At 36.2% G+C, this 13259-nt stretch overlaps 1 protein-coding gene across 2 annotated transcripts in view; it reads right to left on the bottom strand.

The window, feature by feature from the left end:
- LOC111153209 (leucine rich repeat containing 49) overlaps positions 1-13259 on the bottom strand; it is a 155583-nt gene that overhangs the window by 50719 nt on the left and 91605 nt on the right. For both annotated transcript variants that reach the window (XM_022512090.1, XM_022512089.1), the window contains one exon: positions 11268-11415. In XM_022512090.1, coding sequence (XP_022367798.1) covers positions 11268-11415 — 148 coding nt within the window. The remainder of the gene's footprint in view (positions 1-11267; positions 11416-13259) is intronic.

Genomic DNA, 13259 nt, shown 5'->3' with positions numbered 1-13259 from the left:
ACAAGACAGAAAACAGAATGAGAAGGGCAAGAAGCAAGGGGGGAGCAGGTTTACATAGTTTTTCTTTGTATACCATGTACTTACAGTTCCACACATAAAGACTTAAAAACTTTCTACTATGATGATAAAAACAACAAGAATTATACTTCTCACAACTTTCATTTGACCTTAGGATGTAAATCAGAGCTTTTTAAATACTAAAACAAGTATGAAAGCTTTTTAGAACTCTCCACTGATATTAATAAATTATTTTCCATTAATATTATCACTTTTACTTTGTTTTTAAGTTGATTTGGCCAGTCTAATTTCTTAGATTCTAAAAACTATAAAATAACATTAAAGTTTAGAAAAAATTTTAAAAATCAGCCATGATTCCCACATGCTAACTCACATCTTATTATTTCTGTATCACCTTACAGTATTCACTATAAACATATTTTTTCAAGCGGCAATCTGTATACACAGTATGGATCATGTTTTTTTCCCCAAAGATAGTCAAATTTTAGTAAATTATAAACATGTAATTTTAAGTTTTAATATAAAAGGATCTATAGGCATTCAAAATGATGTCGCAATTTGAGAAAAACAATTCCTTCTTAAAAGATGAGCTTGAAAATATCTTCAGAGATAAGAAACCATAAAAAGTAATTTTGCACATTTGAAGAACTCCTACAGAAATGAAAAATTATACAAACCGAAATGAAAAATCTAATGGAGGGGAGCTGAAGAGCATATTGTACGCAGCTGAAGAGAGAATCAGGCAACTGAAAAACAGGCCAGAAGACTTTCCCATATGCTTTCATAGCACCCTAAATTCCCCACTACAGCACTTAACCTGTTTCATTTAAATCTCTGCTACTCTCTCTCCCCTCTCCTACCCCAGGAGTTCATTGAAGGTATGGACCATGTCAACTCCTGGCACACTGTAGATAGTCAATAAATATATATTTAAAGAATTGATTATTAAATACACATCTTCATATATCTGTACAACAATTTCCTAAAACTGGAACCACTAAATTAAATGGAAGACATATTTCTAGGACTTTTGATATGTTTACAAATTGCCCTCCATAAGTGTGGTACTGATTTCCATCCCTATCAGAAGGCAGCATTTGATTTAAAACATAATATATAGTCATGACAGCTGTTCATCAAATATTCCTGTGTCTTCCCACATCCAGGCCATATTATAAGATAGCAATTCTTATCCCTTATCAGTTAGGTTATATCATTTTCTTTAACCAATGTCAGATGAACAAAATCACATGTGTTTATTTCTGGGGGAAGTTTATTCGGAAGGAAGCTTTTAAAGACAACGTATGGGATAGCTGTTCTCTCTCTCACCTCTGCTATAGAATCTGCAAAGCTCCACATGGTGGGTACTTTGAAGGCCTTGGTTCTAGAATGAAGACAACACAGAGCAAAGTTTCCAGACCACATAATACATACATACATACTGCAGACAGGCAGTACGAACATGAAATAAACTTAATTGCTTTAATTCACTAAGGTCAGGGAAGTTGTTTCTACAGCATAATCTAGACTATCCTGACCAGTATATTTATCATGCTAGAATTAAGGAAGGTCAAAGAGGCCATGAAAATGTATTCTAGGGCGTTAGCTATTATAAATACTTCTGAAAGCAAAGAAAAGACCTAAATGAAAGAAGGACATAAAAAATACACAAAGAGAAATTATCAAAAAGTTATAAAGCAAACTAGAAATGCACCCACTGGAAGACTCTAATTTAGAAATGAGGTACTGAATACTCTGAGAAGGTTAATAATTTATACAAGGTCACAGAGCTAGTGACAAAGCCAGGATCAGGACCAGAAGCCATAGCTTCTGAGAAATGGAATTTGAATTTTTTATAATAAGGACATGTTTAAATGTATTTTAACTGATTTTAGAAAGATATAAAAGGTAAGGTTAAAAGTCAATAGCAATCTGCTGTATGATTTAATTGTTTTAAAGGGAATGGAAAATAAATGTGACTTGTGGTGAATTTAAAATCTTTTACTAGGGCGCCTGGGTGGCTCAGTTGGTTAAGCGACTGCCTTCGGCTCAGGTCATGACCCTGGAGTCCCGGGATCAAGTCAGGCATCGGGCTCCCTGCTCATCGGGGAGTCTGCTTCTCCCTCTGACTTCCCCCTCTCACGCTCCCTCTCTCTCTCTCATTCTCTCCCTCTCAAATAAATAAATAAAATCTTTTTAAAAAATCTTTTATGATATGGAAAATAGTTATATTCTTGGTGTTTGAAGGCTAAGTAGAGCTTCTGAGGCAAACTCAAGAAGACAATCAGAAGCTTGATTCCTAGTTTCACAATATAGCTAGAATAACAACTATATTAAACTCTTCTGTCCAGTAAGTACGGATTTGGTACCTATTAAGTATAACCTATTTCAGAACAAATTTTTTTAAAAGGCAAAATATATCGATGTTTGATTGTTGACTCATCTATAAAATGTGAACTAGAAACAGATTGGTTATTCAAAGAGTCAATTTCAAACAGTACTGGAAACTGTATGGATCACGTCCTACACATATTTGAGAGATGATTTCACCAGATTTCCAAAAAGAATTTGAGCTTCTATTAAAGGCAGTAGGACTTTAAAAGGGAGGCTAAACCTAAGAAAACTGGATACATGCCAAATCAACTCAAATATTGTTTTAAGGAGTTTATACATCTAATGACTATATTTCAGCCCAAATAATTATAGAGTAACTAAACTTGGAAACAAAAATAAACCTCTAATTGTAAAGATGAGCTATAAATCTGTTGGTAAGAAGGAAAAAAACTGTAAACTTCTGGCATCTTCACGATAATAGTTCAATTTCTGGGATAAAAGCCATATTCTTTATATAGCAAAGCAAAAGGATCTATCTAGGACCAAAAAATCTTTTTTTCTTACTTTAGTCTGTTCATGAAGATAAAATGTAGAAATGATTTCAAAATAATTAATAAGTACAGTGATTTAATAGGTGTTTGATAACTTAGATTATACTCTGTTAGCAGACTATTAAGGCTCTAGAAAATGCATATTTTATATGAGAAAAAGTTCTGCTCCAAATAAATAATAGTAGTCCTAATGTATGCAGTAATTTATGATGTGGAATTAAAGAAAATAAATGGCAATGTGGGTTTTTAACCATATACCTTAGGATAGTTAGTTATAAAAGACATTATTTCCCTGACTACAGCAAATATTAAAATAGACTTTAAAGGCAGTGTTTTTGTCTAGAAGAGGCAGTCCGTATTTTTCATTCAAACAGCCTTTTTTTTTAACAGATAAAACTGATCTGTCTAGGTCCTAGTTAATGTCAGAGCGAAGGCTGGAAGCCATATTACCTAACTTCTCTTGGCCTGGGGATATTAGCTGTTAAATACTAGGGGGGTAAAAAGCCAGAACAAGCTAGGTTATGTTGCCATAACTTCAAAATTTACACTGGCTTACGACAAAAGTTTACATCTTGATCATGCAAAGAACCCTACAACTGTCCTTGCAGTGCCTAAGTATTCCTGGGTGCTGTGATCCGATGGCATCTTCAACTCAATCCATGCTCCCATGAGGGCCACCACAACAGGAGAAAAGCAGTGAAAATCACACATGGGCTTTTAAAAACTGCTGCCTGAAAACTACATACATTACTTCTGCTCACATTTCATTGGTCCAAGCACGTTGCATGACTACACTTAAGTTCAAAGGGGAAGGGAAACAGAATCCTCCCACCTGCCAGAAAGAGGACGATCAAAAGGCAACAGGGAGTGTTAGTAACAGCTCCCACCATAGAAAACTCACTTCTGTCTCAGACTGTTCCACTTTTTGGAGGGCAAATGGTAAACAAGGTCATATTAAGCCAGCTAATTTTGTGTCTCAAGTGAAAACATTAGAAATTGTGAAATTGTGCCTGTTTCAGAATTCTGAGAATAGTGCCTGTGTTAGCAAAATATTGCCTTAGAAATTAAAAGGAAAAAATTCTGCCTACCCTAGAATTGTCTATACAATGTATATTCTCTATCCTACAATTGTCTATACAATTGTCTTTTTTTACAGACAGTTGTGAATATATTTGAAGACCACTGCAATATCTTCCCTATGTCTTCTTTGTCAACGAATTGTGCCAGCTTCTCTGGAAATACGTCAGTTTGTTGTCACCTCTCTAAAACTAATAGTTCAGGTGTAATTTGATCATCGAAGAAAAAAATGGGGACTACCGTCTCTACTTTTCTGAATTCTCTATTTTGATAAGATTGTTTTAAACCATTTAACTTCTAACAATCCCATCTCACAATTAAATCAATCTGAACTTAATTTGCTAAGTCTCATCTCACATAAATCTGCATTTGTGCTGAGAATTGTTTGTTATGGAGTAAAGTCCAGGATTTTCAATGTATCTATTTTTATCTTGCTAAATTCTGCTTTTTTTTTCTACACTAGAGGTCAGAAAATTTTTTCTATAAAGGGCCAGATAGTAAATACTTGAGGCTCTGTGAACCACAAAAGATCTCTGTCACATGTTGTTTTCTGTTCTTTACTTTCTTAATACAATGCTTTAAAAACAAATAAACCATTCTTCTCTTGTTCCAAAACAGTCTGCACGATGGATCTGGCCCACTGGCTATAGTTTGCCAAACCCTGCTGTAGATCACTGAGCTACTTTGGGATTCTGTTTTGATTCACCAGTTTATCAGGATCCCCAAGTTCTCGAGTTGCTGTCAATCACATATTGTATCAGAATAACAGAAATGTTCTCATTCCGTGATTAACAAAAACTTTGAATCAAAGAGGCTCAAAGAAAAAGCCTCAAAACATGTCAGTACAGATTTTTCTAGACGCTGGTGATTATGAATCCATTACTTCTATGCTGTAGGAACGCTCCAGTCACAAATTCATTTAACGATGTTATCATACAACTTTCTCAAAGCAGTATCGTGAAAGACCTTGTCAAAAGCTCTGCTTAAATACCAAAACACTATCCCCAACACTCCTCCGAGAGGGCCTACTTACAATAGCCAAAATAGAAAATTAATTTTGTCTGGCATGAATCGTTTTTAGTGAACTCATGCTGCCTCCTAGTGACCAATTCCCTTAGTATTCACAATTCCTCTAATAATCCAATTTTGATTTCTTTCATACTCAGCATCAAGTTTACTGTCAGAATTTGTGAAATTTATATTCTTTCCTTCTATGATAAAAAGACAGATTAGTTGATCTTACCTTGCAACTACTCTACTATTCTACACTGCTTCTCTGATAAAACTTTCAAAGGTCTAGCAATTTATTCACTATGTTTACTCAGTGCTGTAGATCAAGGACTGGCAAACTCCAGTCTACAAGCCAAATCCAGTCCATCACCTAATTTTATAAATAAAGTTTTATTGGAATAGAGCCATGCTTATTCATTTATATAGTGCCTATGCCTTCTTTCACGCTACAGTGAGTTCAGTAGTTTTCAACAGAGTCTGTATAGACCCCACAGCCTAAAATATTTACTATCAGACCCTTTACAGATAAAGTTTGCCAGTCCCTACTCTAGATTCAACTTACCTATTCACCTATCCTAGGCTTCACTTTCTTTATCGTAATATTTATTTCTATACTTTGTTAACAGAGATAACAAAAGCAAAATGCAAATAGAGGCCATAAACTTACATTCTCTCTCTTGGCCTCATATTATCCTTTGTCATTCCTCTGGATCAGGCAGCCCCTCCCCCCAAAGCTCTCATTCTAACTAATCCCCCTCCTTCTCATCTCACCCATCATATCTTCCCCAATTCATCCCCTGGGCTTCTCTCAAGATAGACAACCTCTTTAATAGGCGAATATAATTTAACCACCTTAAACTCTTCAAGGGCTTCCTATTATGTCCAAGACAAAAAGCCAAACTCTTCATTATGACATAAAAAGCCCTTCATGGTCTAGGCCTTGCCTGTCAGATGCCCTTTGCTCCTGCTACTTTCCTCCATGTTTATGCAGTGCTCAGCCATGTTGAATTGCTACCATTTGCTATATCCCTCACATCTCTCTGCATTGTGCATGCCTTCATTCTCCCTGGAACACTTCCCACAGATATATCCTCCTTCATAATCACTTTTCAAGCCCAAGTCAAGTATTTTCTCCTTTGGAACTTTTCCTATTTTTCTGGTAGACACAGGGGTGCTTTACCTTTCAATGTTACTGTGCTGTGCATGTGTGCATGTGCACATGCGTGTAAGTGTGTGTGAGTGTGTGTACACACACGTATATATATCTAACAACTGATCTTCTCTAGCTTGGCATTTTGCATTATAACCTGTCTGCACTAGACAGTGAGTAACTTGAGGGCATGAATTATGATTCTGATCTTGTCTAATCTAGTTCTAGTTCTGATCTAGTGTCTAATACAGATCCCAGTACAGGAACTTTTCAGTTCAACGTAACTAAGAATGGCCAGGAATTTTTTCACGGTGTTTCTAAGTCAAAAGAAATGTGTTAATAGCTCTGTTTACTCAGTAGTTAGTGAACAACTTATTAAGTTGTTCATGTTCCAGCAACTTAGCAGCCATTTGAAAAAATAATGATACACATAATCTGAAAGAAAAAAATACACCATTCTTAAAGAACCACAACTGCTTATCAATAAAATCTGTATATCTGTAGGACATTACACAACTTCTCAAATGTTGTATTTAGACTGGACATTGGCACACCTCATTTCCTGTTCCATACTGATTTGGGCATAGTATTTTGTTTAGCAAAACCACCGCTTTGCAAAGATACGATGCCACGGAGGTAAATATAGTGTGACCTCATGTTCAAATGGCAAATAACCTTGAGCTCGTAGTCTTCTCAGTGTCTCAAAGATCTCAAATATCACTGCGTTTCCCTTGAAAACTGTAAATATTTCACAGTGCCCTAGTTCACGGAGTCCTCAGCACATAGCTCTACTGCACAGAGGTTCATTCAGTATTTGTATAATCTACCCCAGCTAGAATATTTATATGGTAAATTACATAAAAATTAATCAAGATGTCTTTTTTAAAGAGAAAAAAAATTGGTATAGAACTGGTGTCAGCAAATTTTTCTAGCCAGATGGTAAATATTTTAGACTTAGAGGCCATATAGTTTCTTCTAGCAACTACTGAATTCCGCCACTGTAGAATCAAAGCATATGGAGATAACATATTAATGAACGGACACAGCTGTGTTCCAATAAACTTTGTTTACGAAAACACATGGCCAGAACATGTGCCATTGTTTGTCAACTCTGTTAACAGAAAGTCTTTTATTTTTTTTTAATTTTTTAAAGATTTTATTTATTTATTTAACAGACAGAGATCACAAGTAGGCAGAGAGGTAGGTGGGGGGGGGGGGAGCAGGCTCCCTGTTGAGCAGAGAGCCCTGATGTGGGGCTTGATCCCAGGACCCTGGGATCAAGACCTGAGCTGAAGACAGAGGCTTTAACCCACTGAGCCACCCAGGCACCCCAACAGAAAGTCTTTTAAAAGGTATACTGTTTTAAGGCATCTGAGTGGCTCAGTCAATTAAGCATTCGACCCTTGATTTCAGCTCAGGTCATGATCTCAGGTCATGGAATCAAGCCCCATGTCAGGCTCTGTGCTCACCAGAGTCTCCTTGTCTCTCTCTCTCTTTCCTCTTGCATGCACACTCTCTCTCAATGTCTCTCCCTCTCTCAAATAACTAAATAAATAAATAAATAAAATATTTTTTAAAAAAGCTACTGAGAAAAAAGGTATGCTGTTTCTACACTAAAGTCACTAAAAAGTAATAAATAAAAGGTAAGACTAAATACTATGAGCCCATACTAATATGAATAAATGAAAAAACTGAAATTTTTATGAGGAACGGGATTACAAAGGGAAGGAGAATAACTTTACACAGAGAAGGCTGGCAGACACCATTGTAATTAAAGTGGCCAACATCAATAAAAGGATAAATAGAAATTGTATACCACTTGGTAGGATGCAACGAGAAAAATCAAAATCATTTCTGTGTTATTTATGCAAAAATCTATAAAAGTTGATTGTGAGGAAACATCAAAAAGCCTGAATTGAGTGCCATTCTACAAACTGACCTGTAATCTTCATAAATGTTAGTGTCATGAAAGGCAAGGAAAGACTGAGAACCCATTCCTGAAAAATAGTGATGAGGGAAATCTGATGACCAAATGCACCATATGTAATATATAATTCCAAACTGGATCGTTTCACTACGCAGAAATTATTGACACCACCAGTAAAATTTGAGAGTGGTGTGAGAATTAGACACTAATAATTATTTAGTGTTTACTTCCTAATTTCGTTGGTTATATTGTGTTTATACAGGAGAATGTCTTTGCTTGCCAAAAACACACACTAAAGTGTTCAGGATTGTTGGGTTATCTAATCAGCAGCTTACTCTCAAATAGTTCCAAGAAAAAGTTGCTTTTTTTTTTTAAGATTTTATTTATTTATTTATTTTTGACAGACAGAGATCACAAGCAGGCAGAGAGGCAGGCAGAGAGAGAGGGGGAAGCAGGCTCCCCACTGAGCAGAGAGCCTGATGTGGGGCTTAATCCCAGGAACCTGAGATCATGACCTGAGCCGAAGGCAGAGGCTTTAACCCAGTGAGCCACCCAGGCGCCCCAAGAAAAAAGTTTTTGCTACTGTACTTACAACTTTTCTATGACTTTGAAATTGTTTCCATTAATTCTAGAAAATGGAAACTAACCTATAATGACAAAAAGTAAATCAGTGGTTTCTTGGCAATGCAGGTTGGGTGGGGAGGGATGGAAAGGAGGGATAACAAAGTAGCATGAGGAAACTTTGTTTGGGTAGTGGATTATGAAAAAGCTTGATTGTGGTGATGTTTCACAGGTGAGACATATGTTGAAATTTATCAACTTGTACAGTTAATAAGTGCAATTAATTTTATGCCCATTATATCTCAAGTAAAGCTTTAAGTAAGACATTAATTTTTTTTAATTTCTCAAATTAAGCTGTGAAGGAGCAGATGTACAGGGATTTTTAGCAGAACAGCTGGCCCTGCTCCCATCCCAGGTGATTTTCTCTCATTTCCTTACCAGGCAAACACAATTCATGGAATGTACAAAGACAATGATTACATATAGCACCATTCTCCTTTATTTCAGGCATGAAAGTAGATAAATTTCACTCAATTAAGACTTTAATGAACATTACTACATTCTCAGCACTGTGTGAGATAGGGAAGGAAAGGAAATAAACATATTTAGGACATCGGTATATATCAGGAAAGGAAGAAGAATGGTGTCTGCTCATAAGGATTGTATACATCAGTTGGGTAGGCAAGACTGACCTATAAGTTCACTATGGGAAACACAATATATAATTAAGTACTAACTTACATAAATGAGTCAGCTTCATTTTTTACCCCACCCACCTCAACCTCACCAGGAAGAGTAATTGTTAAGTACCAAAGATGCTCAATTAAGAGACACATGGAGGGATACGTGTGTGGCTCAGTTAAGTGTCTGCCTTTGGCTCAGGGTGTGATCCCAGAGTCCTGGGACTAAGCCCCACATCGGGCTCCCTGCTCAGCGGGGAATCTACTTCTCCCTCTGCCTTCTGCTCTCCCTGCTCGTGTTCTCTCTCTTTCTGACAAATAATATAATCATTGAAAAAAAAAAAAAAAAGAAGAAACACATGGAGATAAGGGTGAAAGTATGAAACAGAGTTTACGGGATAGATCTGAACAAGCTGAAGACAAAGAACTATTTCTCCATGCTAGAACAAAAAGAGGCAGAGCCCCCAGAAGATCCCTGGCATTAACGAATTCATCAACACTTGTAACTACCTCCCTGTCACCTGAGATGTCCATGATATTCCTGAGACAGAAATGTAAATGCACATATTGTGAAAATGGCTACAGGCAAGGAGTCAATTAATTGGCAATTGAATAAACTTAGCTGACCACTCAGAATCCACATCAACATTAGCAGGGTCTAGAAGTCAGAAGGCAAGTGGAGGCTTAGGATATATTTCTAGCTCTGAGATTATCCAACTGAGATCATTAATGAGTAATATCTGAGATAGCAAAATATTGAAATAAATCTGATATATCCAAACAATGAAAATTAAGGCAAATTTCTTTCTTACAGAACTTCTTGAAGCCTATAATATGCAAATGTGCACTGTACAACTAAAAGGTGCATATATAGCATTTTGCTTAGATCAGGAGTCATTAAAACATCGAAGTATACAAAACATCTAACATGCAGATCAAATGAATAAACAAGCGCTCCTCTGAGAGGTATGGCATCAATAACAACACAACAGCTCCACGTGACTCTTCCTCTGAGCCTCACATTGTTCTAAGGCTTAGTGCTTTATGTTATCTTGACAACAACTCTATGATGTAATTATGACTGTCCACTCCCTATTTTACTTTAAGGAAAATGAGATACAGAAAGGTCAAGTGAATTCCTGAAGGTCATTTGGCTAGAAACTGGTCAAACCAGGATAGAGACTCAAGCAGTCTGGCTTTGGCACCCATGTGCAGAAACATTACATTATGTAACTTAATGAATGTCATTTTTACTCATCCATTCTAAAATAAATTTTTAGTTGGGTATTAGCCAGAATGAAAAACAACTGTCATGGTTAAACAATCGTGATGACTAATTAATTTAAATTAATTTTTTTTTAAACCTGTTAAAAAGGAAACCACAGACCCAAAACGGCATCACTTAGGTTAAGGTCACAAGCCAGTAAACCAAGAGTTACTACCTAACTTAACTACAGTTTAGACCCCCCAGAAATGTAATCTGTAACCAGTCAACCTGTGAATTTCCTGGTCAGGACTAGGAAATTTACTGATAGGCCCCTTCCCTTCCTTTTAGGAGGGTGACCTTGCCTAAAACCAAGGATCCTTTGCTAATAATTTCCTTTTTTCCACTCCCTCTCTACCTTTAAAAACCTTTCTTTTTTTTAGGTCTAGCAAGTGGGAGCTCCCCTCCACTTGCTAGACAGGATGCTGTCCAATTCATGAGTTGATTAATAAAGCCAATTAGATCTTTTAAATTTCCTCAGTTGAATTTTTTTGTTATTTAACAGCCCTATTCAATGAAATTGGGAATGAGGGACAGGTGGTAAAAGATTTGTAATTATAGTTATGAATTATATAGTCACGATAATCCACAGTTTATTAAAACTAAGAAGCATTTCAAGCAAAGAATGTGCACCCTAGTCTCTTAATCCACACTAAGGAAGACACTATGGAAAGCACTCCAAAAGAGTTCTCACCGTGACTCTCTTCATATCTAGCTGGCGCAGCTGCATCATATTCTGAAGGATTGTATGTTTGTACCATGACTCTTGAGCTATTGGATTGCCATCAAAAGTGATGTCTGAGAGAGAAGAAGAGTCAGCAAGGCAGCACACACTTTCAAAGCTGCAGGGAGAGACAGAAACCACCAGGTTATTGTGAGACCTTCCAACAGTACTCATTTATTTAATATAAATTATTGTTTTAGAATAGTTTTAGATTTACAGAAAAATTAAGAAAGCATAGTTCCCACATACTCTGCACCCAGTTTTCCCTATTATTAACACCTTGTAGCAGTATTGTACATTTTTTACAATTAAGTTACAATTATTTACAAATAATTTACAGGTAATTCATTCATTCCTTACTTTCCGGCACTATAAGATTCTCTAGACTCATATATTTCTTATCCCAGTCCTAGAATCAGACATTTCTCCAAGGAGTTATGGTTCCTTTAATTGGAGAGTGGTCTGGAACCAAAGATCTAGGTATACTTTTCAACACTGGGTCATCGTATTTTTTTTTCATACCTTCTGCAGAGCAAGGAAATGCATGTGTGTATACCGACCTGTGTGTATATATATTATCTATAATATGTAATAACCATCTATGTCTCCATTAAGCTGAACATGAGTTCACACTGATATTGCCCAACTCTAATCTATCATCAAAAGGTTCCTTCCAGCCTCTTTCCCTTACTTATCTGTAAATTCCTAATCCAACAAGGAGAAATCTGACTTACACCAGCTCTTGTCCATTTACTTAACTGTTCAATTCTAGAATATATGCATAGTGGTATCAAAATTTTCAACCTGAATCCCCATCGAAAACAACTTTATTAGATACAACCATTATGTGTAATTCCTTTAGTATTTAGTCTTACACATTCATTTCAAAGTTACTTGGGTCAGCACCTCCCCTCCTGCTACCCCTCCAGCAGGGTTGTTTCATACAGGTGAAGTTAACAGTTAGCTTTTTTTGTCATAGTCTATATTCATTCCTTCCTGGGATCCTCTAACTGCCTAAATATTTTAATTTGCATACGTTAAGATTTATATTGTGCTGTAAAGTTCTGCAGGTTTTAACAAATGCGTAAGTATCATACACAATGGCTCCATGACCCTAATAATATATTAATAATAATAATATATTATATAATTATATATATGTAATAATAATCCTATTCAACCCTCCTTTTCTCTACCTCAATCTCTGGCAACCACTCATCTTTTTACTGTCTTCATAGTTTTGCCTTCTCCAGAATGTCATACAGCTGGAATCATACAGAAGGTAGCCTTTTCACACTGACTTCTGTTACATAGCAATATGCATTGTATTCAATGCATATTGAGTTTTCAGCTCAATTGGGTAAATACTTAAGATTGCATTGCTGGGTTATATTGTAAGACTATGTTTAGCTTTGTGAGAAACTACCAAACTTCCAATGTGGCTGTAATGTCTTGCATCCCTACTAGCTCCACATTCCCTTGAGCATTTGGTATTTGTCAAGTTGTTTTTTTTTTCCCCCCACATTGTCATTCTGATAGTTGTACAGTGGTGCCTCATTGTTTTAATATGCAATTCCCTAATATCAAAGGATGTTGAACATTTTTTTCATATGCATATTTGCCATCTGTATATCTTCTTTGCATTTTCAGCTCTTGTGCCCATTTTTAAATTGAATTGTTTCCTTATTTTTGAGTTGTAAGAGTTTTTTGGGGGGAGGTTAAATTTTTATTTTAATTCCAATTAGTTTGCATACAGTGTTATATTAGTTCCAGGTATACAATATAGAGATTCAACACTTTGATACATCACCTTGTGCTCATCATGACAAGGGTCCTCCTTAACCAACCCTCCCCATCCCCTTCCCCTCTGGAAACCATCAGTTTGTTCTCTCCAGTTAAATTCTATTTTTGGTTTGCCTCTCTCTCTTTTTTTCCCTTCACACATTTGTTTTGTTTCTTAAA

Source organism: Enhydra lutris, unplaced genomic scaffold, assembly GCF_002288905.1.
Source record: "Enhydra lutris kenyoni isolate GAN:26980312 unplaced genomic scaffold, ASM228890v2 scaffoldscaffold31, whole genome shotgun sequence".
Classification (NCBI taxonomy): Eukaryota; Metazoa; Chordata; class Mammalia; order Carnivora; family Mustelidae; genus Enhydra; species Enhydra lutris.
This window is presented reverse-complemented; position numbering and strand designations above follow the sequence as displayed.